Source organism: Grammomys surdaster, unplaced genomic scaffold (assembly GCF_004785775.1).
Source record: "Grammomys surdaster isolate TR1022 unplaced genomic scaffold, NIH_TR_1.0 126187, whole genome shotgun sequence".
Taxonomy (NCBI): domain Eukaryota; kingdom Metazoa; phylum Chordata; class Mammalia; order Rodentia; family Muridae; genus Grammomys; species Grammomys surdaster.
Window position 1 is genome coordinate 1,634,846 of NW_021620993.1, and position 23,607 is coordinate 1,658,452.

Genomic DNA, 23,607 nt, shown 5'->3' on the forward strand with positions numbered 1-23,607 from the left:
TGGAGGAAGGGGAGGAGCAGGCAGGGGTGAGTGGAGGAAGGGGAGGAAGGAAGATAAAGTGAAGACAGAGGAGGGGAGAGGAGAGGAGGAAAGGTAGACGGGCCTAGCAAGACTTAACTGTGCTTCTGGAAGAGTCTTGGGATTGGTACTGCTTTTGCTGTGTGCCCATCTCCCAACCTTAGCTGGATGTTCCCATCTCTATTGTCCTCTTTCTTAATAACCTGTGATGGGTCCCCATGAACGATGAGACAAAGCTATGGTCTGGTGTCTGCCTTGTTGAGTTCCACAAAGTTATGTCTGGGGATCAATCTCTAAGCACCCAGTCCTTCCCAGAGTCCTCATTTGCCCCACCTTGTGCATTACACTCCTGACTCCTTTGTTTCACAGTAATAATGTACTTACCTCTCACTTAGAAGCTCTTCTAAGCAGTTTATATACATAAAGTCCCTGATTCACATGATAACTTGATATAATAGACAAAAACATAATTCCCATTTTACAGGTAAGAAAACTGAGGCAGAAAAGTGAAGCTCTGTGAAAGTTTCTATGGAAGTCATGCTTCCATCCACCACTGTCTGCCACCTTCATTGTCTTTCTGCTTCTTGCCCACCTCTGACCACTCTGTACGTGGCCATGCCAGGCAGTGCAGCTCTACACTGAGAGACCAGCCGTGCAAGACAGTCAGGGTGGCCTGTGGGCCTGAGTAAAAGTCAGTTTGACATTGCTCCAGCAAACATCCAAGCATAGCAAGGCGTCCTTCACCACTGGCAGAGGTCTAAGATCCTCCTGCTCAGAAAACAGAGGGAAAAGAAAGCCAGGATATCACCTGTCTGTCACCTGTACTGTCATGCTGCCACATCACCCACACCATGGGGTTATTTCCAGGGACACAAAGCTAGCCTCTTCCTAAAATACTGTCAGTGTCACCAGACAGTGACACCACAATCTCAAGAACCTCCAGACACTCTGCCCTTAGGGAACGAAAGCCAAGCACAAGAGCACTCATCCATTCTAGGAAGTCTCTGGAACAGCCACATTTAGAGAGGCAGAGAGCAGACTGAAGGCTGAGAGAAAATGGGAACTGATACATAGAATCTCTCTGTGAAGAGACGGCAGCCCACGTGACACACTCTAGAATGAACGGGGAAGGGAGTCTTGATGCAGAGCTGTCTAGATTGTCTGTGAACATGCCTGAGAGGGAACTGCGTTCACCGAGTTTGGAAACCTCAGCCTAAATGTGAACAGCATCAAACTGCAAGGACTCTGGACCGAATGAAAAGGAGAGAGACAGAGAGACAGAGAGACAGAGAGACAGAGAGAGTGGGAGCCTGATTTAATCATTGCTGTCTGCTCTTGAATGTGGATATGACCAGCTAGCTCTTTGAAGTTCGTAATGGTGTGACTTCCCTGCCAAGGGGGACAGTAATCTCAGTCTGTGAGATTCTGAGCTAAATAAACCCTTTCCTCATTAAGTTGCTCTGTTGGGGTATGTTCTCACAACAGTGGTCAAGAAAGCTAAGACAGAGTGCTAAGGGTACTCCTCAGCTGTGGAGCTGGCAGCACACACATTGGAAGTCAACAATGAAAAGGAGGCTGTGAATTTGAAGGAAAGCAAGGAGGGAGAAAGCTATGAGAGGGCTTGGAGGGAGGACAGGGAAGGAAGATATGGGATGATTCCATCATAAATTTACAAAGCAGAAGAAATCATCTTCTTCATCATCTTCTTCTTCATCATCATCATCAACATCAACATCAGGAGCAGAGGTGGCAGCACTGGTTTTCTTCGCTTCAACTGAGAGCTGAGAAACCATCTCAGGCAGTGGTACCGGCTCGCTATGCCAGTGACAGGGACAGAAGCCCAAGCAAACAAAAAGCACCTGGAGAAGCTCTGCCTGCAGGAAAGCAAGGCTATGGATTAAGATGAACCTCCATCCTGAGATGCAAAGTGGAGCTCCAGGTGAAGTCTCACGATTGCTGTACCTGCCCTGAAGTCAGCAGATGACAGGCAGGACAGATGGCCGGGACAACCTGTCCTCTGACCTAACAGCTCCCTCCCTCCCTCCCTCCCTCCTTCCCTCCCTCCCTCCTTCCCTCCCTCCCTCCCTCCTTCCCTCCCTCCCTTGGTTCTTCCCCTCTACTCCGGTTCTCTTCTCCTCCCCCTCTTCCTCTGTTCATGGCCAACCTGCCTGATGACACCAACACACACACACACACACACACACACACACACACACTTTCAGTGTGTCACTGTGAATAGCTTCCTTCCAAGCACGGACCTTTGTGTTTCCTGCCTTCGTCTTTGCAGCTTGTTCTATGACCACCCCCTAGACCAGCCTTGCATAAGGCAGCTCACATGTGTCCGCTTTCTTCCAGTCCACTAGGATCACTAGTACTCTCAGTCCCCATGTAGCCTATTTCCATGGCCAGCTTGTGGTAGCACACTGGGCAGAGCTCTCGAAAAATTCAAGTTTAGATATGCCTTATTTAAAAACAAAAACTGAAAATCTGAATTGTAGAATAAATTCAGGGGTGATTCCCCCATACATGAAACAGCTCTGATGGGGCTGTGATGAGTCTGGCACCCCAAACACACTCAATAAGTACACTTGTAACCATCAGTGCTTCCAGAATTTGTGTTCAAAGGACTTCTGATCTTAAGACAAACAAGAAACAAAGGGGAGAAAAACAACAAAAACAAAACAAAAAACCCTCCCAGCCTCATCCATTCTGAGCAGGCTAGCAATGAAGAAAATCAGGAAGTGGTGATTAACTGGTAAGAAACCTGCTCACTGGCTGCTCAGGGGGCAGGCACAGGTGCCGAGGCTACGGGCATCTAGAGGAACTCCTCCCTAAATCAGCAAAGATGGAGTTAGACCAATAGTGCAACATTGCTACCAACTATTTAAGTGGATCAGTATTTTTTTTTATTGCAAAGAAAATAATTCATCCCTCACAGGAAGTAGAATGGAATATATTTCATGCTCAAAGAGGTACCTTGCAGATCAAACCAGGCCTTACAGCTTCCCATAGAAAACCTCAGTGCCTGGGGTTTCAGGAGGGAGGGTCTTCATCAATGAGTCTCAGGACACTGCCCTACCCACCCCCAATACAGACAGGACTGAGACTCTGCCACAAACCAGTCTATCCAGCTAAGAGTCCAAAGGAAACTTCAGTCCCTGCTGGGCCAAGGTACTTCCTCTTGGCACCTTGGTCATGGTAACCAACTTTTTGCTCCCAAACTTTCTGCAGGAAGGGCCAGCTCATGGTCATCTTCCTGCTCCTCCCCATGAGGTAACTGTGATTCTTATCTAACTAGAGCTCAGAAAGCTGAAAGAGACGGAAGTGGGCAGTACAAGCCATGTCTTCCAGGCCAATGCTTTGCCCAGCGCATGTGCACCCCTGGAATGGGGACATCACTATGGGGCAACTTCCAAAGGATCCACACATCCTAAGTGCTGTTCTCCCAGGTGTCCCGTGGGATCCCAGAGAACCCATGCCAATTCCCCCATCCTCTGTGGTGTCATATACCCCCCCAAGACCCCACCCTGGCCTTTACAGGTTCCTAAACTAGCTACTCAACATTCTCTGAGGTCCTGGCCTCCCCTGGACTCTCTGAGCATCTGGACATCATGAGCCCTCCCGCTCATCCTCCTCCTGGTTACCATTTCTTAAGAGTTTGTAGTTTACTCTGTGCTGGCCTCCATCTGCCTAGTCTAGTTCATCGGTACAGGCTGTCTGAAAGATATGGAGTGCGTCCACAGGAAACCTTGGTCTGTGCTCTTGTCCTGCTTCTCCCTCTGGATTCCCACCTTGGGAAATAACAGGGCCAGTCAGAGAAAAGAGGAGGGAAGAATGGAGGGAGGGAATAAAGGAAGTGAAGGAAGAGGAAGGGAAAAAGAGGAAAGAGAGCTACAGGGAGGAAGCAAGAAAGGAGGAAAAGGATGGTAAGGGAGAGAGATAGGAAATGAGGGAAGAGAAGAAGCAGAAGTCAGGAGGGAGGGGGAGGCTGAAGAGCTGAAGGGAAAAGAGACAGAGGAGAGAGGAGGTGGGTGAAGGAGCAAGGATGCTTACTCTTGGGAAAGGGTTAAAGTGTCAGCATCCTAGGCTAACAGTACCAGCCCTGTCTATGTGACGTTGATCCCCCAGCCGCCATTCATAATCCACAAACCCACAAGATCCTTCAAACCTCCATTTTCAGAAATTTAGGCAGTTTGTGGTCATGTACAATTTTCTTGGAGGAAAAAATAAACTGATCCCTGAATGTTTCTATTCAAGGCAAGAGGGTGGTTCTTATGGCAAGGGTTATTCTTATGGCAAGGGCAATTCTGATGCAAGGGCGCTGGGGTCACGCCTTTGAATCCTTGTCTCATGGCTCCCTCTGGTTCAATCCGGCCTGAGATCCCCCTCTGCAGAGGCTCGGACTGGAGCTGGGGTCGTAGAGAACCAAAAAATAAGCCTGAGGTCAACTGTGCATAAATTGGGAAGCAGCCTCTGAGGGAAATTACAGTCTAAGATGAGAAAGTGGGAGGAGGCACCTTTGCCCTGGATCCCGTCTGCTCCCTTTGCCCTGGATCTCAGCCCTCTCCCTTTGCCCTCGTGTCTCTGGCCCCCTTTGACCCATTTGGGTCTGTTTTCAATATGAGCAGCCCCTCTAGCATGCAGTGAGGACAATCCTCAAGACCATGCCCTCAGGACTTCCCTCATCCTCTCAGCACCTCCTCCAAGCCAAGCCTGTGTGGCTCTAGGACCAAGCATCACAGGCTCCCCCACAATGGGGTGAAAAGACAGCTAGCTGCCTGGAGTTCAGGTCACAGCAAGGGTGGGGGTGTGGGCAGAAACACGGAATGGAGCAGTAGCATACGCATCAGACTCAGGGAGGCCTTAGCTCAGGCATGGAAAGCAGGACAGAAGGAAGGGTGGAATAGCATTCCAAGAGGAGGAACAGAATATGCAAAGACCTTGGGGCTTTCAATACTGACTGGAACTGAGAGTCTTTGACAGCCTACAGCTCAGGATGAGGGCTCAAAGGGAAAGAGTTTGTCTGAGGCAAGATCATAGACGCCTTGAGCCTCAAGAGGGAGAGAGTGACCTGCAAGTCCAAGCCTGAAACATTATAACAAACTTAAAGCAGGGAGACCGTCTAACAGAGCCTAAGGCAGACAAGGGAAACTCGAGAGGAGGGCGAGAAAAGAGATGCGGCAGAGAGCTAAAGTTGGCTCTCAAGGAAAGGCGTGGAGGACGGCCGGGCTGCACTCACCGCGGAGCCAGCGCGCACCCGCGTGCGTGTCCTTGGGGCGGATGAGGCGGCGCTGCATGTAGCTGCGACCCACGTACCACAGCATCCAGAGCAGCTGCAGCAGCATGAGCGCGGTTAGGACGCACAGCAGGTCGCTCTTGCCCACACCCGTCGCGTGCACCGCCCAGGCCAGCAGGAACAGCAGCCCCGCTACGAACACGTTCAGTCCATACTGGCTGCTCAGAATCTCCGCCAGCTTCTGCGGGACGCTGGCGCCGCGCCGGGGACCGGAAGCTTGTGGAGACCCCCGGGCTAGGGAAGGCAGGGGCGGAGGGCATTCCGTGATCCCCGACGGCGCCGCATGCAGGGAGCCTGAGGATGCTGAGGGAGAAGAGGACGCGCCCGGGCCCCCAGGCATCTTCCAGTCTGGTCCCCAGGCGGCTGCTCCCGCCCCTCACTTTCCTCCTGGCTCCAGTCCTTTCCCCACGCCCTCTGGGCACCAGCCCGGCTCGCCAGTGCCCTCAGATCCCGCTCTCCTCCAGTACTCCCGGCCCTCAGTCAGATCCCAGTCGCTGGCCTCCCTCTCGGAGCTCCTGATGCCGGCTCAGGTGCCTGCAGCCCGTTGCCCCCGCCACTTCTTGTCGAGCCCTGTTGCACCTCTGCCTTGCCTGTGCCACCAGCACCCCACCCCCGCGCCCAGCCCGCCTACCCCACCCCGGCTCCCCGGAAACGCGGGACTGCAACAGGTGCCGCCCGTCGGCTCCGCGGCTGGCGGGGAGGGGTGGGATACCAGGGGACACAAGGAGTCGTGGGAGCCAGATCAGAGGGTTGCTGAGGGCGTGGTCGCGCCAGGGTTGTGTCCCCGACCCCTAGACTTTTGGGTGGGCCCGCAGGGGTCGAGCGTATATGGATCCTTCTCATCTGTGTGTCCTAGTCCCTGAGGTTTTCTACTGGGTGCTTTTTGTCTCTCCGTCCTCGACCTGTGTCTGGCTCAGGGTAAAAAGCAGGGGACAGGCATCTTTGGGGGTCTCTTCGTTTGTCCCTTGTGGGTGCCTGTGTGGGGACCTGAGCGAGAGCCTCGACAATAGCTAAAACTGGTGCCACTACACAAGAAGTCATCCCTCCATATCCTCTTCTGGAGATGCTTCCAGAGGAAGCTGAGCAGGGAAAGGGGTGGTCCGGACTCTCAGGAGTCCAATTGCTTCCATTCCAAAGCTTTTCCCTGAGGCAGTTCCCTAGGCCCTCCGCTCCCGTGCCAAAAGGAAGCGCGGCGGATTTCTGCGAAAGAGCGTCCTATGGTTGACCATGACCTAGAGGAGAGCCTGGGGCCCATCAGTGTGGTGTGAGAGGGCAATGGGGGAGCAATCGGGACATCGGGCTCAGAGAGGGCAACACGGGGCAGAGCACAGGCCGAGATGTCCGCTCCGCCTTGGTTTTAACGCTCTGCTGTAGTCGATTTCAATTTCTTCATATTTTAACAAGGAAACCTAGGGTTTTTATTTGCAGGACACCCTGCACACGGACAGGGCAACAGCTGGTGATGACTGCTAAAGGGAGTGGGGGGTGGGGGATGAAAGAGGACAAGAAGCCTTGGGCCCAAGTAGCTCTGGAGACTTGCCTCGCCTTCATCATTAAATTCATTTGTTTATTCTTTCCATTTATATATAGGTAATCCACACTGAGATATTTTCTGCACTTAACTCTGAGGACTCAGTAAGGCCAGGGCAGTCCTGGAAGCCAATGGTTAGATGAGATCTTACAGCAGATAGCTATTTCCTCGGTGCCCAGAGGAAACTAACATGCGACCCTAAGGCAACCCAGCCTTCCAGGAGACACAGGCGCCCCAGGAGGCCCCCTGCCAGGAAGGCTGAGAGGGTCTCAGGAGGAGGCAGCATCTGTGTGCCTAGAATAGCTATCCTGTGGGAAGCTGGAGGCAGGTGTGGAGAGGGGCTTCCATTGTATGCAAAGAATGATTGTAGTGACACCAGCGGGATGCCTCCCCAGGTAAAGACACTTGACACCAATCCTGACAATCTAAGTTGGATGCCCAGCCCCCAAATGGACGAAGGAGAGGGCAAATTCCTACAGGTTTTCCTCTGACCTCCATAGGTCCACAGTGATATGCACACACACTCAATAAATAACTAAATAAATAATTGTAACTTCAAAAGCCCACAAACGTTATCCTAGTCAGCCCCAAACCTATGCCACTCTACAGATTCCAACGAGCCTTTGATTGCCTAGGGACTGGATCTCAGAAGAACCCACTCCTCTCCCCCCACCCCACCCCCATCCTGCAAATGTATCCTGTCACTTTTCCTGTATGCCTTTCCCAGCATCGTGGCATGGTAGCTGGTCACTGGCAAAGTGAAAATGTGGTTCTTTCCTTCTGAAATGATGCTCAAAGGATCTAAGAGTTCTGAGGCTGCTGTAAAGAGTCCCTGTTCACCTTCCATAGTTTCCTGATCTCTAAACTCTAAAATGGGCTCTGAGCTAATACCATGGTCACGTGGGTGTGTACCGAGTCGGGGATGCACAAACATATGCATATGTGTAGAGGCCAGAAGACAACCTTAGGTGTCACTTGTCCAGCACGGTTCCTGCTCCCTATTCTGCCTCAACTTGTCACCTAGGCTAGGATTAGTATCGAGTAAGCCCTAGGGATCTGCTCATCTCTGCCTCTTCAGTTCCGGGTTACAAGTGTGTGCCATCATGCTGACTTTTTTTTTTTTAATGTATATTCTGAGGACTGAGCTTAGGTTTAGGTCTTCATACTTATGAGGCGAGCATTTCACTGACTACAGTCCTTCCAAGGTCATGTCTCCTTCATTAATGTGTGTGAGATCTCATGATAATGAGACCCCCATACGTAGACAGATGAGGATGTCAGCAACAGCCTGATGGGAAGTCCTGTGTCCAGCCCAGGGGGGAAAATCCCCACTCCCTCCATACGAGACCCCAACACAGCCCTACCTCTCCCAGGCAGATTCCCAGAGTAAGGTGCCCAGTGGGCTGCTTACTGCTCAGCTCACTGTAGCCTTCTGGGTATCAGTTCCCTAAACCACCCAACACTGTGGGTTCCTGCTGCTCAGTTCTTTTGAGGTGCAAGTTTTTATACAGTATCCATTTGGAGATCTACCTCAGCCCTCTTGCCCATGTCTTGGTCTTCAGATAGTTCATCTTTCTAAGTCGCTGATCATCGCTGAGCCTCCCAGAACCCACCCATGGCCCTGGGCAGGTTTCTGCTCTTTATAGATCTTTCTTCAGACGAGACAGACCATAGGACATACCAGTCAATCATTCTGCTCATAGGAAGAGGTTTTATTGACTACTGTCCAGCAGGATTGGCACTAGGTGGGACTGTAAGACTGTAGTTGTCCACCTTTGGTTGGTACCATCTTGCCATGCAGAAGCACCTGTAAATATAGCCTGAGTTGCTTCTCCTCTCATGAGACAGTGTCATGTTACTATAGATGTGGATTAAAGAATTGAGGCCATGAGGCAGGTGTCAGTCTGGAGGGGATGAGGACCAGCTGCAGGTCCATTTGTTCTGTGTCTTACATGCCACATCTGCTTGACAACAGACACCACTGTGTATATGCAACCTTGTGGTTGGCTAGATCAGATAATATCCAGCTCATAATGGAAACTGTGGTCCTGTGGTCACATAATTCTCAGAAATAGGAGAGAAGTTGTCTGATGGAAAATAACTTATCTGTAAAAGGCCATTTTCACTCTACAACCCTTTAGATCTGCACCGTGATTCTCCTGCTGGCTTCTGCCAGACCATATCCAGCCCCGTCTGCCTAAGCTACTTCATGTGTCCTTGGCTTTGTTAGACTGTAAGACCCAAGTCAGAGCAGCTGCAAGTACAGGCTGGTGGACTAGAGAGTCACCATACTGCTGTTACCCAGTCAGAACTGGGATGGGAACTTGTAGGCTCCACCTGCAAGTCAGCCAGTCATACGTGTATTTAAGGATGGTGAAAGCCACAGCCCTTCCCTTTGAATCTGGGAAATCCAAGCTGCCCCATGGAGAGGTCAACAAAGAGTGAACCCCATAGCCAGCACCCACCGCCAACTTCAATGAAGCATCTTGAAAGGGGTTTGTCCAATCTCAGCTGAGTCTTGCTCCTGTGAGGCAGAAACAAGGTGTCCCTGCCAACTCCTGCTCAGATTTCAGATTCCTGAGCAGAATAAATGGTGGCCGTTGTTTCAAGCCACGTACATTAGGGTGTGGTTTGTTATGCAGCAATAGATACCCGGAACATACAGACGAAAGCGGGACTGAGTCCAAAGATCAGATGAGACCTGGGAGGCTTTCTCCGGTGACCCCTGTTGACGGGACACAGGGCTGTGTAAGGAAAGTTCTGATGGTCACAGAGAGATGGTGCGAGTGTTGGGGGCAGTGAAGGATGCTGTGGATACTTGGCTCACGGCATGGTGTTCATGCCTTCCAGGGTATGAGCTGGGAAGGAGAAAGTATTTCATATTCTCTGTGACTCCTTTGTATCGCACACATGAAGACCTCATCCCCTGCACTTCACATGCTGCAGTGAGATTTCTTTTTTACTCTCAAGGTTCTGTGGCTCAAGCTCAGGGTTTTATACATGCTGGGCAAGCAGTCCACCACCGAGCTATGTCCCCAGAGCTTTTTAAAAATTTGAGACAGGATCTCCTATGTAGCCTAGACTGGCCTCAAACTCAAAATCTTTCTGCTTCAGCCTCCCATGTAGTTGATATCACAGGCATCTATCACCATATCCCTTGTAATTTCTTTTCAAGAGAGGAACAGAGATAGAAAATAAATAGGAGATTCTCTGGTGGTTTTGTAGTATAGGGGGATCAAAGAAATAGGCCTCATTGAAGAAACATGAGAAAGTGTAACATGATGTTTATCCGTAGGTGAGACGTCTTACATTTGCACACAGGATTGACTCCATCAATGCCATGAGGCCTGCACTCCAAATAAAGGATGAAAAGACTTGTAAACTGGCTATGGAGGCAAAGGCCTGTAATCCCAGCATTAAGAAAGCTAAGATGCGAAGTTTACAAGCTCAAGGTCAAGCCTGAGCTATGTAGCAAGTTCAGGGCTGGCCTGAACTATACCAGTCTCAAAACTTGAATGAGGAAAGAAAGAAAAACTACAGCTATCCTTAAGGCTCAGAGTGTTTGGAAATGAATCACACTCCCAGGGTAACGGGTGTGTTCCTCAGCTGCCGACCTGCAAGCCTTTTGTGAATTCATGCCCTTTGCGGAATAGCCAATTCTTTACTGTTGGGCTCACCCATCTTCTCAGCCTTCCCTGACCTGGGATGGCTCTGCTGCTCTACTCTAATGCCACTTTCCTGTGTGAACAACAGACGACAGTCTCAGTTCTAAAGTACCTGGAGACAACTGACTATAATATTTAATTCTCTCCACTTTAAGGAATGCTGAGCTAAGACTCCCAAGAAGTTGTAAAAACTGGAAATTTTTTTTTTTACAAAAATTGGAAAAATTGCAGGGGCTGGAGAGATGGCTCAGTGGTTAAGAGCACCAGCTGATTTTCCAGAGGACCAGAGTTCAATTCCCACAACCTATATGGTAGCTCGTAACTGTCTGTAATACCAGTTTCAGGGGATCTGATACTCTCACACAGACATAAGCAAAACACCAATACATAAAATAAAAATAAGTAAGTTGTTAAATAAATTAACAAGTAGAAACCAAACACCCAAACAAACAACAAAAACAACAACAAAAAACCAAACAACACGGAAAAATTGCAGGCAATGCTCCAGGTGGTCTTCAGGTTCCATCTCCAGCACTGCTAAACTTTGTTTTTTGCTTTCTTCTTAAATAAAATTCATTTTATTCACTTATTCATCTATTTATGTGTAGGTATGTCAGTGTGAGGGTGTCAGAGTTTTTTAAATAAACTTTATTTATTCATTCATTTTCCTTATTAATTTAATTTATTCATTTATGTGCATTGGTGGTGTGCTGCATATATGTCAATGTGAGGGTGTCAGACCCCCTGGAACTGGAGTTATAGACAGTTGTAAGCCACCATGGGAGTGCTGCGAATTGAACCTGGGTCCTTTGGAAGAGTAGCTAGTATTTTTAACTGCTGAGTCATCTAGCCAGATAGTAGTGGCACGTGCTTTAATCCCAGCACTCCGGAGGTGGAGGCAGATGCTGGTGGGTCTGAGTTTGAGACCAGCCTGGCCTACAGAACCAAACTTTCAAGAACATTTACCCTTGCCTTAGCCACAGAAGCCCAGTCCCCAGCGTCTCCCCAAAAATGATCCTGCTTGCCACCTTTAACAAGATCTGCTTAAGGGGATGCAGGATTCTTTTACGTTGGGGAGTAAAGTATGTGTAGTATACATGTATGTGCACACATGCTCACATGCGTGGAAGCATATGTATATGGGTGTGTATGTGTGTGAAGGGTTGAGGTTAACATGGGGGTCTTCCACTATGCCTTATGTTAAGGTAGGGAGGGTCTCTCTACTGAACCTACTGCTTGCCTTTTAGGGTAGTCTGGCTAAGCAGCTTGTTCCAGGGATTCTGCCTGACTCCTGAGCACTGGGACCACAGGTGGCTTCCACCTACCTCTGGCTCTTGTGTGGGCTCTGGTTAATCCAAACTGCAGCCCTCACATCTGTACGGCAAGTCCTCTCTAGGCACACAATACTTTTTTTTTTTCCCTACATAACGCAGATTCACTCAGGAACATTAAATCTTGCTTCAGGTTTCTTAGAAAAACCAATGCCTCCCAAGCCAGGTCTCAGGAGACTTGGGGAAGTCCTCATCTGGTTTCCATCCTTGCCAACTAAGTGACATCGTTATCTGGATTTGTTCCTACCCACCCTAGCACCCTGGCTTTTCCAGGGCTGTCTTTACCTAAGTTGCCCACTAGAAGCACCCAGGGGTGCTTCAAGCAAGACAACCAGGCTTGAATTGGAGCCTGAGTGCCAAGAGCAAACATCAACTTGGCCTTCACACTGATTGTCAAAGTCAGAGCAATTCTGTCACAGTCGTCGCCTTGATGAGAAGTTACAACTGTTAATTTCAACATGTCACTCACAACGGGGTGTCCTTCCCCTTGGCTTATTTAGATGTGGTGAGAGGGCATGACATCACTCATTTCTTTAGTCGTTACAATAAAAAAAAAAAAGATTGGAGACTAGAGAGATTGCCCATCAGTTAAGAGCATAGACCGATCTTGTAGACCAGAGTTCAGTTCCCAGCTCCCACAAAGGGCAGTTCACAAATGCCGGAAACTACAGTTCCAGAGGATTCAAGACCCTATTCTGGTCTCTGCGGGCATCTACACACAACCCCTCCATACATACACACCATATGCATAATTACAAGTAAAAGTAAGTATATTTTAAAAGCCCCAGAAATTACATACATAGGAGTTTAGCATGGCAAGTACCAAGCATGATCCTGTGTGTGTGTGTATTTATACATATCTGTATATTTGCTTATTTAATATACTAGAGATTGAAACTAGAGTTTCATGCACATGAGGCAAATATTTTAAAGGCCCAGTCTTTTTGCTTTCTGAAACAGGGACTCCAAGTTTCAGAGCTCAGCCTCCTCAGTAGCTTCAGGTAGTGCCACCAGCCCTGGCTCACATGAAAGCATTAAACGGTTCCTAAGTAACAGAATCTTCTCCCTACCATCTTAGTTGGCCACAGGATTTGTCCCTTAGCCATCTGGCTTTTAAAACAGATTAAATTTTAAAAATTCAAGCCAGGACAGTTTATGTGAGTGGCTATCGGAACCAATGTTCATTAAGAAGGCTGGGCAGCCACTCTACCTGGTAGGTCAGCAGTCGCCAACCTGTCCTGGGCCCTCATTGCTGATATCCTTGTCCAGCTGACTCTGGCCTCGGCCTGGGTCACACTCTCTTTTCTAAGTGAGAGGCTCCACACAGGACTTCAAACTGGCTTGACTCTACTGATTATGCCTGAGCCCTTGTAAACTTCAGCTTCTCTTTCCCTCATTACTCTTGTTCACTGACCATGCCTCTACTGTGTACCAGACACTAGAATAGGGTACCTTACAAACATTGTTTTTCTAACCCAAAAAATGAGTATCATTCTCAGCTTGCAGTTTAAATTTGCAGTCCCTTCAGTTAAGTGTGTGTGGGTACTGTGTGCCCAAATCCCAGCAGTGACTACATCAATCACTTCACAGGAAAACAAATCCACAAGCATCTCTGTGCCACAGTGCTTATGACAGGCATCATGGGAGCATACAGAGCAGAAACACCAGTTGCTACTGAGCCACATAAGAACAGGGGAACCTACTCTAAAATGAAGCTACATTATTTCTAGTTAACTCTAAATACAAACAGCAAAAACCAGAACTCACCCCATATTTGTATTAACCAAAGGCACAAGAAAGTTATAAAAATATTTTATTGATGTTACAGAAAAAATTATATATACTTAAACATTATTAAAAGAACATAAGTTGAAAAATGTTAAATACCCAACAACTTACATAATGATAAACTCCAGAGTAACAGGAAACAATAAGATGTTTCCATTTGGTCCTCTTAACAAAAGAGCTGTGACAAATACAATCTATCCAGTGACTACTAACAGTGACAACACGATTCTGTCATGCTTGTGTCCAGTCACCTATACAAGGGCAGCTAGCCTTCAAGTAGAATGAGCCAGACTCTGTAAAACTGTGGGCACTGTGCTCCTCTGAGGAGCTACTAATGTCTCTGACAGATTAACACTTGCTAGTTCTGTCTAACACAAACTGCTGATAATCAATCACCTGTTTTGGACACCCAAGAAAAAGATCATTTATTCTGATTTCGACGGCATCTAGAAAGTCACAATTTTTCCATGGAAACAACTCACTTCAGAGACACTAGTGCACAGTGAGCTTCTCCTTTGTGTCAGCAGACAAGCTGAACGCTCTGTTCACTTTAAGTGGTCATGTTCTTAAGTCTGGAAGAAAACAACATTTATGTGCCAAGTGAAACATCTTAAGTTCATGAATTCCCATTATACAAAGTGTTGTGGCTGGAGAGATGGTGTAGTGGTGAAGGGCACTGGCTGTTCGTGCAGAGGGCTGGGATTCAATTCCCTGCACCCATATGAAAGCTCAGAACCTCTATAACTCCAGTTCTAAGGGATCCTATACCTTCTTCTGGCCTCTGTGGGTACCAGAGACACATGTGATGCATGCATACACAAACAAGCATATATACAAGCAAACACTCATACACACAGATATATACTTAAAAAAGAAAAAAGGACAATCTGCATGGCTCCCAGCACCACACTGCTCTCACCACCAACCATACACCAGGCACATGGAAATCAAATGCACCCAAACACCTAGAAAGAGCCAAACAGTCAGAGTCCAGAACGCTAGCCACTGGGGAAGGGGGCAGGGGGAGAGAAAGGTGGGAATCAGGGTCAGCCAAAGTTGTGGGAATGATACAGGGACTCTAAGCCTCTTAAAGTGAGATGTGCACAGGAACAAGGGGCCCATAGGTCTCCTCAGTCTCTGGACACTGTGTAATGCTGGGAGACAATTGTTTGTGTCAGCATGGTGATGGTCAGCTACTCAACTCTGTAGGCAACAGCAGGATGACATGTACTCCACATCTCACTCCCCAAGGGCCACAGAGTGCACACACTCCATCAGCTGGAACACCCTGGTCCTGAGCCCCACCCATCACACTTCCCATCTGCAAACGGCCCTGTCAAGTTGATTTTCTCCAAGTCAGATGTAAGTGGCATGAGGGGAGGGACTATATTGTCTTTTCTACCCTAATCACAGCACGCCCATTCTTAATACTCTACACACTTATTTAATAAATGTTTATCAATACCCCAAACCTGGGCAGGGGCTGGCACAGGGACACATAACTTCTCCAAAATTATAAAAAGGGCAGAATTTTTTAAGATTTATTTTTATTTTATGCACCTGAGTGTTTTGCTTGTGTATACGTAGGTACAGCACATGTGTGCCCAGGACATGTGTGCCCAACATCTGTGGAGGCCAAGGTGTTAGATCTCTTGGACCTAGAGTTACAGAAGGTTGTGAGCCACAACGGAGATGCTAGGAATGGAACGCAGGTCCTCTGCAAGAGGAGCCAGGGAGCTTCACCAGGGAGCCATCTCTTAAGTCCCTGAAAAGAATTTTTTCAAAAGGGCTAGGGTACCTACCATTCATCCAATACTTATAGCAAATGACAGAATTTGTCCCAAGTTGGGTAAGATCACCATTATTCCCATACTACTTCAAAGAGCCACCCAGCCAACAGTCATGCACACAATATAAAACGGCCTCATGTGAACTTATCTACATTAAGACACACATGCTGCCTTTATGAGTTCTTTGAAAGGCATGATGCTGTCTCTGAAAAATGAGTACTTAAAACTACACCTTGGGAAGGTGGCCTCAGTCCTTGCAGCTATGTTCAGTGGTGAAATGCTTCAGCACAATCACAACAGGAAGTCATTCCCAGGCAGTCTGTCAGAGAGCTTTCAGGAAGTGACTGCAAGACGTTTCCACAGCTCACTGTTAGAAACGGACATCTTACCTGGAGCTTATCCGAGGAGTGAGATGAACATCACGACCCCCATAAACTGGGTGAACAGCAGCAAGGGAGTGAAAAATGACCACACATTCCACAGAGCCAGGTTGAAGCTGAAAGAAACCAAACCAAACAGCTGACAACAGCAACTGGGATGGCACAAATGCACTGCACTCCAGAGCTCAGAGTGGGAGCTCCGCTTGAGAACGTCCACCCAGGCAGGTCTTTAGACCCAGTGCCATGATCTGATAGGAAGGAGATTTCTGCCTGTGCTGACAGAAGCTGCAAGGTGACCTGGGGTGACATGGGCCTCCCCACGTTAGCATGAGGAATAGACCACAAACTCAAATGGCTGCAGCCTGCTTTATCCTCCCAGGTGTTATCATGGAAAAAGGCGAAACAACTCTTAAAATAGCATGAAAAAGCAATGCTGTACACGATGCTATAAGCCTTCATTCAAAACAAAACAGTATTCCTGTCACCAAATCAAATAAAACACTTACTAAAAGCAAATGAGTTTCAATGACTGAAGTGATAGAAGCAGAAGCTACCAGGGAAACCATAAAAAAATTAAGTAAGCTCTCCAGACTGCTATGGGTTTTAATATGTAATCCTGGATAAATAGATGTCGAATAATCATAAGCCACAGGCCTAAAGCTAATTTAATGTTTCTTGGGATGTTCCTGCTACAGAAGGCAAAGTCAAACAGCATCCTTGGTCTACCGTCACCATGGAATACTGACCTCACAGGGGTAATGTCCAACGACAGCCGAAACTTGGTCAAAGAAAGGGCATTTAAGAGGAATATACAAAAAGCTTTAAGACTTCCCAAAAAAGCAGAATCCAATTTACATTATAAATTAAACAAAATACCCAAGCTGGGCGGTGGTGGCACACGCCTTTAATCCCAGCACTTGGGAGGCAGAGGCAGGTGGATTTCTGAGTATGAGGCCAGCCTGGTCTACAGAGTGAGTTCCAGGACAGCCAGGGCTACACAGATAAACACTGTCTGGAAAAAAACAAAACAAAAACAAAAAAAAAAACCCTAAGAGCGGAAGCTTTGTTTTCTCTACATTTTTTGTTATTTGAAAGTTTTTCTTCAGTGAGTATTACCTTTTTTCCTTCTTTTTTAAAAATAGCCTCTCTTCTTCACTGAGCATATGTGAATTTACAAAGGTGGGTTCACGCTGGCAACAGGGACTGAGCTGAGCCGTCCTAGCACGTGCACACTGGGAAAGACATGTAACCTTTAAAAGGCACGGCTACCTCCACGGTGGAAGAGCCGCAAGCTGAAATGTCTACTAGACACTCGGGGAAAGCATGACAGTGTCCCTTCCTACCTAGGGATCATTAGCTCCAAAATCTTGCAGAGACACCAAGTCTTTAAGTGCTCAGGGGCCTTACAGGGAACACTGCACCTGCAGGTCACCTGCATCTTTCCCCACGTCCTTATGTCATGTCCCTAGGATCCTAACAGTGCCATATGCCGTGAACTGCTGCCCAAGGCACTGAGACTCTGCTGTTTAGAGAGCACAGAGAGAAAAGGACTGCATATGCTTAACACAGATGACACTCACCTTGGGAAACAGTGGCTGGTGAGACAGCTCAACCACTTGGGAAGAGCCTGATGCTACGTCATGAAGCTGGTGGAATGGACACCTGGGGCATGCACAGACCTCACCTTTCTGGGTATATGTATACACAGATAAGCCCAGCAGACTGAAAAGGTTCTTAATGGTGCCCTTCCAAACAGCACCAACTATAAACAGCCTGACGATGTGGTTGCATAACAGACACACTAGGATTCAGTTACACGGTGGAGTGACAACTAGCAATGAATAACTGCTGGGAGCAAACTACAAGTGAACTGCATGTATACACTGCATGTATACAGTTAACTACTAAAGACTGGTGACTGTACAACCAACTTCTCTAGAGCCTGTGTTCAAAACACAGACGAACAGAACAGTGTTTATGGGATGCATAAAAACGGCAACAAAGATGGGGCAGCGTTTGCATGGGGCAGGAAGGCACAGTGAAGCACAGGAGAGCAGGAGGGATCGTCAGGATGACAGCTCCACTCCTCTCCAACCTCAGCAAGCTTTGCAGGGGCGCTCACCTTGTGATTAGCTCGCTCAGCTGCACTTGGTTTTCCTTTTGTGTGTCTTATGCATCGCAAAGAAAAACACTTAATAATAAACGAGACACAGAGTATGTGCAGATGTCACCTTCTCTGTCTTAAATAACTAAGGCAGACTAAGAAAGAAAGACATTGAGAGGAGACCCCCAAAGAACAGAGTGCCTGGGATCCCCCTTTCCCTGGGGCACCATGCTGCTTGATTTAGGTTCTGGGTCACATTCATCATTACCAGAACACAAAGCAATTGCTTTTCATTCATATTCAACACCCACTCACCAAACCCCTGCTGCAATGAAAGTTGCTGTTGTGATGGGCACCAGCGTTGGGTACTTGACATCGTATTCTTCAATCCCACGATACCATTCCAGATAGACTATGCAGTAAAATGCAATTGACAGGCTGACAAACAAAAAGGCTCCGCCAAATAGAAACCAACTGTGGAGACAAAGAGGAAGGAAGGAAGTACCAACAGAGCTGGGAGAAGTATAGATTCCTGTAGCCTTGGCTTGGTAGGGGTCATGCCTTTTTGCCTCTAAAAACACACCATGTTGAAGCCAGGCCTGTGCTTTCAACTTTCTCTCATCCCCACAGCCCTGGCCTAGTGTCTAATGTCTATCTAGATGGTCTCTGCCACTGGAGGGCATGTGGTCCCAAGACACCCACTTAATGCTGTGGTTGATCCAATACATCATCTGTGTGGGACCATTTCTAATGCTACTTCTCTCACAGTGAAGTCCTAAGAAAGCCAATGAAAGGATACATCCCTAAAGCCCTGAAACATCTACCTTCCCATCACGGCCTGAGCAAACAACAGTCCCAGGTCCTCCTGGCATCCTGCCCATCACCTGTCAAGCAGGCACTATGAAACCAGGTAATGAGTCTGCTACAGCAGAAAATAAGCTACTGAATGCAGACGTGCCCCTGCCGCCATGCCAGACCCATCCTGGGCTTGGCCCAAGTTCTAGTTCACAAAAAACTGCTGCTGAGGTGGCATTTCAGGTACTTTGCTCTCTCCCAGCAGGTTCTAAACCAGCTGTGAGATGAAGTTTGCCAGCTGATGAAAATCTAGTGTCAGCCTTGTCACTGATGGAGCTGAGGGAAGAGCATGGCTTTGGGGAGTGCCAACAGAGACTTTGTTGACACTAAATTCCCCCACAGGCTTACTCTTTGGTTCCGGCCCATGAATTTCCACTTTGTCAGTGTGGCCTGTTGAGTGTGGAAATAAAAGCCTGCAAAGCGAGCATAGTCTGCCTCCTGCAGGAAGCAGATGCCCAAGAGAATAATGCTCGGTTCCAGTTCCCCATCTAAATCTCACTTAGACACGTCACATGACCTACCAAGGAATGAACAGATGGAAGAATGGGGATGGGGGAAATGCTTAAAAAAATTTTTTTAAATTTTAAAAAATTCTTCCTCATAAAGGATAGAGCAGTCTCTTTCTCAAGATTTAAATGAACTACTTCACGTCTTGCACCCTTCCACCTGAAGACTTTAAGGACTGTATTTCCCATGATTCAGCAAGACCAAATTCCTGTCTGTATCTTTTATGGTTCCAGTTATGTCTAGTCACTGTTCTTGGCACTAAACACAGTCCTCATGTGCCAGCTCAGACATCACCTACATCTCCCCCTTTTCTGATACCTGATAGCCTCAACATTAGTCACACATGATACAGAACTTCTGCTCCATGGTCAGCTCCTATGAGAGAGGACGGGGTCTGCCCCTGGGTATGAAGGGCTATCTGACTCTAGGACTCAGGGCTAAGCTCCTGACTCCTCCCACCGACCTTCAAGACAACTCTGAGTCACACCCTCTCATCACTCCCTTCATAACTACTCTGCCCTAATTACCTAAAACACACCTTTCTCAGGCCACAGTTCCCACTCCTCCTCTGGTTCTCAGGTCTTTCTTCTCCAGTCTTCTGGAGGCACACATAACAATTTCAAACTGCATATGTTCAAGGTACAATGATGTAATCTACTGTGTGCAACATAGTAAAACGACTACTAGAATCAGCTTACTGACACAGTCAACACACCAAATAGCTAATGCTATACATAAGGGTAATGGGAGGGGTCATGAGAGGACCACACAAGATAGGAAGACAATAATTAACATCTCACATACACTAAACCCCCAAAACTTACTAGGTTTATGTGTGAAAACCTGCACCCTTTGGCTAAAGTGTCTTGCTTTTTTCTGTATCGCCAGTAGTTGCTTCAACATCATGTCTGATAGAGACTAACAGCACCAGAGGTCAACAGTGTCGTGTGTGTGTGTGTGTGTGTGTGTGTGTGTGTGTGTGTGTGTGTGTAGGCCAGAGGACAACAATGGTGTCTTTCTTGGTCACTCTCCCCTTGTTTTTAAGACAGGTCACTCTCCCCTTGTTTTGTTTCTCACAGACTTAAAGCTATTTGATTCAGCCAGACTAACTGGTCAACAAGCCCAGGGATCCCCATCTCTGCCTACCCAGAGCTGGGATTATAGGCACCAAACTGGCTTGTTTCCTTGTTTTCTTTCTCTTTTTTCTTTTTTCTTTTTGTTTGTGTTTGAACGTAGGTCCTGGGGATCAAACTCAAGTCAACATGCTTGTAACAGCAAGCACTTTGCCAGCTGAGCTCATCTCTTAACTGTTGTGAGAGTCAACTGACAAACTATCACACGAAAAACATGAAGCAACAAGATGTTTTTGTTCTTTTCTTTTTCTTTTTTTTTTTTTTTGGTTACTTGAGACAGTCTCACTAATGTATCCCTGGCTTTGAACTCAAGAGATCCACTTGCCTATGCCTCCCAAGTGCTGTGTCACTACGCCTGTCAAAACAAGATTTTTCTTACCTATTGGTGTGAAAATTGTCTCTAAAGGTTTTAAAGAAATCAACATAATAGGTCACAACGATGGATGCCAAAATCCAGAATCCAGAATGAATGTTAAGTCTTGGAAGAGGTCTCTCCTTTTTCTCAACAGCTGTGGGTGTTTCTATAAAACAGAGGAGATTTTTGAGTTATAAACTTGCCCAGTTTTTTACACCAGATGATGTCATCTCCTAGTGCTTTCCAGTAACTAGAATCCTGCCCACTATGGTGCCAACTCCTTCTGTCAGACCATCAGGACATGTGTATATTTAGGGGCAGAGATATAGAATATATCTTCAGTATGCATGAAGTCTTGAGTTCTATTCCAAGAACCAACCAAATGAATAACAAAAATGGTAGATTTACATTTGCTGAGTTAATAGGTGCTCACTAGAAAAAATGCTTAATATTCTAGTTATTCCTGCAAAATGAATCTTGGAATCACATTTAAACCTTCATAATCTTCTAGATACAGTAATACCATCCAGAAGTATGGTATAACACATACTCTATTTCACATTTCCTTTAGGAAAGAAATTAGTCATGTTAACTAAGTAAATCGTCAAAAGCAGGGGAATGAGAGGGTTCAGTAGGTAACATGCTTCCTGCACAAACATGAGAACCTGAGTTCATCGCCAGCATCCACATAAAAGTGAACAAGGCAGTGGATGCCTGTAAGTCCAATGCTGGGACAGAAACAGGTGGATCCAGGGGCCAAGGGATATCTAGTCTCAAAAAACTGTGGAGACCAACAGAGGAAAATGTGCAATGTCAACCTCTGGCTTTCAAAAGCACATGTACCAATTAATGCGCGTGCATACACTAATAAAAGGAAAATGTCAACTACAATAAAATTTATACCAAAATGTTTTAAACAGACATCAGCTTTTGGGGTAGCTCCAGCACAGGATGGTACACCAGACCTCTAGCCCAGGAACACAGCATGGACTGCACCATTGATAGGCAAGTTATTGCTCTCCCTGCAGACAAAATGAAGGGCTTCTGACATGCCCTCTCTGTATTGTCATGTGAGGACTACTGGTCTCCAAATGAAGTCCCATGACTATCAGAGTCTCTGGAGAGGTTAGTACTAACACAAATTCTTGAAGATACTCTCAAAACGCATAAGTTGTCATGCTTTGGCACAATGTTGCTAGTGTTTATTTTGAAAGGCTAACAAATAAACAAAGGTTTACAAATCTAGGTCAAAAAGCTCCAAAGTAAACTGACTCATAGCCTTACCATTCTCTAGCCTATAGGCAACCAACATTATCAGTTCCTATGTAATTGGTTTTTATTCTGTGCATCGACAGGCAAACACACATAATGGATTGTAGTTTGTACCCAAATGGTGGCATGTCATATATTGTTCTGAGGTTCCTTCTGAAAACGACCCACAGGGATATAGAAAAATCTATCTGATGCACAGGCAGAGATACATCTAATCCAAACTTATTTTGCTATCTTTCTGCTGACAGGCAGCTAGGTATATCCAACCATACCGTATTACAGGCAAAGCTGAAGTGAAACACTCTGCATACGTCTTTGTATAGGTTCTGGGGTTAATTCTTAAGACTAGGAAACTACGGTTAGTTGTAGTTTTAAAGGGTGTATCCAATGCGGTGTTAAGTCGGCTCTCCTTGGAATGCGGAAATGCAGCTCAGGGGAGGATGCGAGGGTTACAAGACCTGTCAGGATCCTGGACACAGACTCGCGGCCCAACTTGGTAAACCCTGGGACCCAAAGTCTGGGGAGCCTCACCTGGCTTGGCCTCGTCCTCGCAGTTCAGCTCTACTTCGGAAGGAAATAGGTAACGGCGCCGTAGCTGCTCCCGAGCCCACGGAGCGTCCATCTTGGCGCCCGCCAGTGCGACGGAAGTGACCGCACGCAGCACTTCCGGCGCCAGGTCCAAGGGCGGTATCTCCGGACGCTCAGATTAAAACTGTATTATCTTGGCCGTTTTAGTGGGCGAAGAAACCGCGCTAAATCACCAAGAAGGATTTGAACTTTAAAATACTGATCTCTGGTCTCAGGAGCAGTGGGTCCCTGGATTGTTCCTATCTATGGAAGCTCTAAACGACCAAGATTAGCGTTTTCTCTGAATGCGCGGCCCCGAGAACATCCAGCTTCCAGCACCTAAACGTAGAAAATAACCTTCTGTCCAAGGCTGGACTTCCAAACCCCAGTCTTCTGGCTACTCTTGCTCTGTAAGGGTTGCCTCGCTAGTCTGGGATGAGTTGTAGGCAGTTCCAGGAAGAGCAAAGAACCGCCAGATCAGGGAGATTAAAATAAATTGCACTCCACACCCCCGCCAGTGTACCTTTAAGCAAGAAAGTGACAGAGTTCCCATTCAGTATTCTGAGCCCCAATGATACAGTGTTTTTCCTCACCTTTAAGGTTGTTCAGAAGTATAACTCTGAGGCAGATGATACTGCCTCAAGACCCTCAATTCTCACTTTCATAGCTTGGAAGAACAAAAGAGCCTGCAATCAGACTAACTCTGCAGGAATGCTCCCTCCCAAGATGTGATGACACCTTCTGCCTCCAGAGTCTGCATTCCTCTTATAATAAAATGCAGCTTTCCTCAGTTTCTGGGAATTCATTTTGGAAGCAATTACCCTTGTTCCCATTTGCTGCAAATAAGTTTTTTGTTTGTTTATTTGTTTGTTGTTTTGTTTTTTTCTTGTGATCACTACTTTAGTGTTCTATTTATTTTGTCTCTGGTAATGCTGACAGGTTGGTTGCATGGCTTTGAGCAAGAAAGGAACGTGAGACTGCTTTTCTGCCTAATAGACATACTCCACCTCTATAT

General features: G+C 47.1%; 2 protein-coding genes across 2 annotated transcripts in view; both read right to left on the bottom strand.

The window, feature by feature from the left end:
- Positions 1–5,672, bottom strand: part of Otop1 (otopetrin 1) — a 29,790-nt gene extending 24,118 nt beyond the window's left edge. The window contains exon 1 of the mRNA XM_028758308.1: positions 5,258–5,672. Coding sequence (XP_028614141.1) covers positions 5,258–5,654 — 397 coding nt within the window. The 5' untranslated portion in view covers positions 5,655–5,672. The remainder of the gene's footprint in view (positions 1–5,257) is intronic.
- A 7,965-nt stretch (positions 5,673–13,637) lies between these two features.
- Positions 13,638–22,667, bottom strand: Tmem128 (transmembrane protein 128). The gene is made up of 5 exons (XM_028758312.1): positions 22,557–22,667; positions 20,778–20,919; positions 18,219–18,377; positions 15,809–15,915; positions 13,638–14,201 (listed from the first exon to the last, which is right to left on the bottom strand). The coding sequence occupies exons 1-4, from the start codon at positions 22,645–22,647 to the stop codon at positions 15,816–15,818; spliced, it is 492 nt and encodes a 163-aa protein (XP_028614145.1). The 5' UTR covers positions 22,648–22,667; the 3' UTR covers positions 13,638–14,201; positions 15,809–15,815.
- Positions 22,668–23,607: the final 940 nt, after the last annotated feature.

Coding starts and splice junctions, on each gene's coding strand:
- Tmem128 (XM_028758312.1), bottom strand. CDS start 22,647: ATGGACGCTCCGTGGGCTCGGGAGCAGCTACGGCGCCGTTACCTATTT. Junction 18,378..20,777: donor GACAATTTTCACACCAATAG/GTAAGAAAAATC, acceptor TTGTCTCCACAG/TTGGTTTCTATTTGGCGGAG. Junction 15,916..18,218: donor TTCATTGCAGCAGGGGTTTG/GTGAGTGGGTGT, acceptor GGTTTCTTTCAG/CTTCAACCTGGCTCTGTGGA.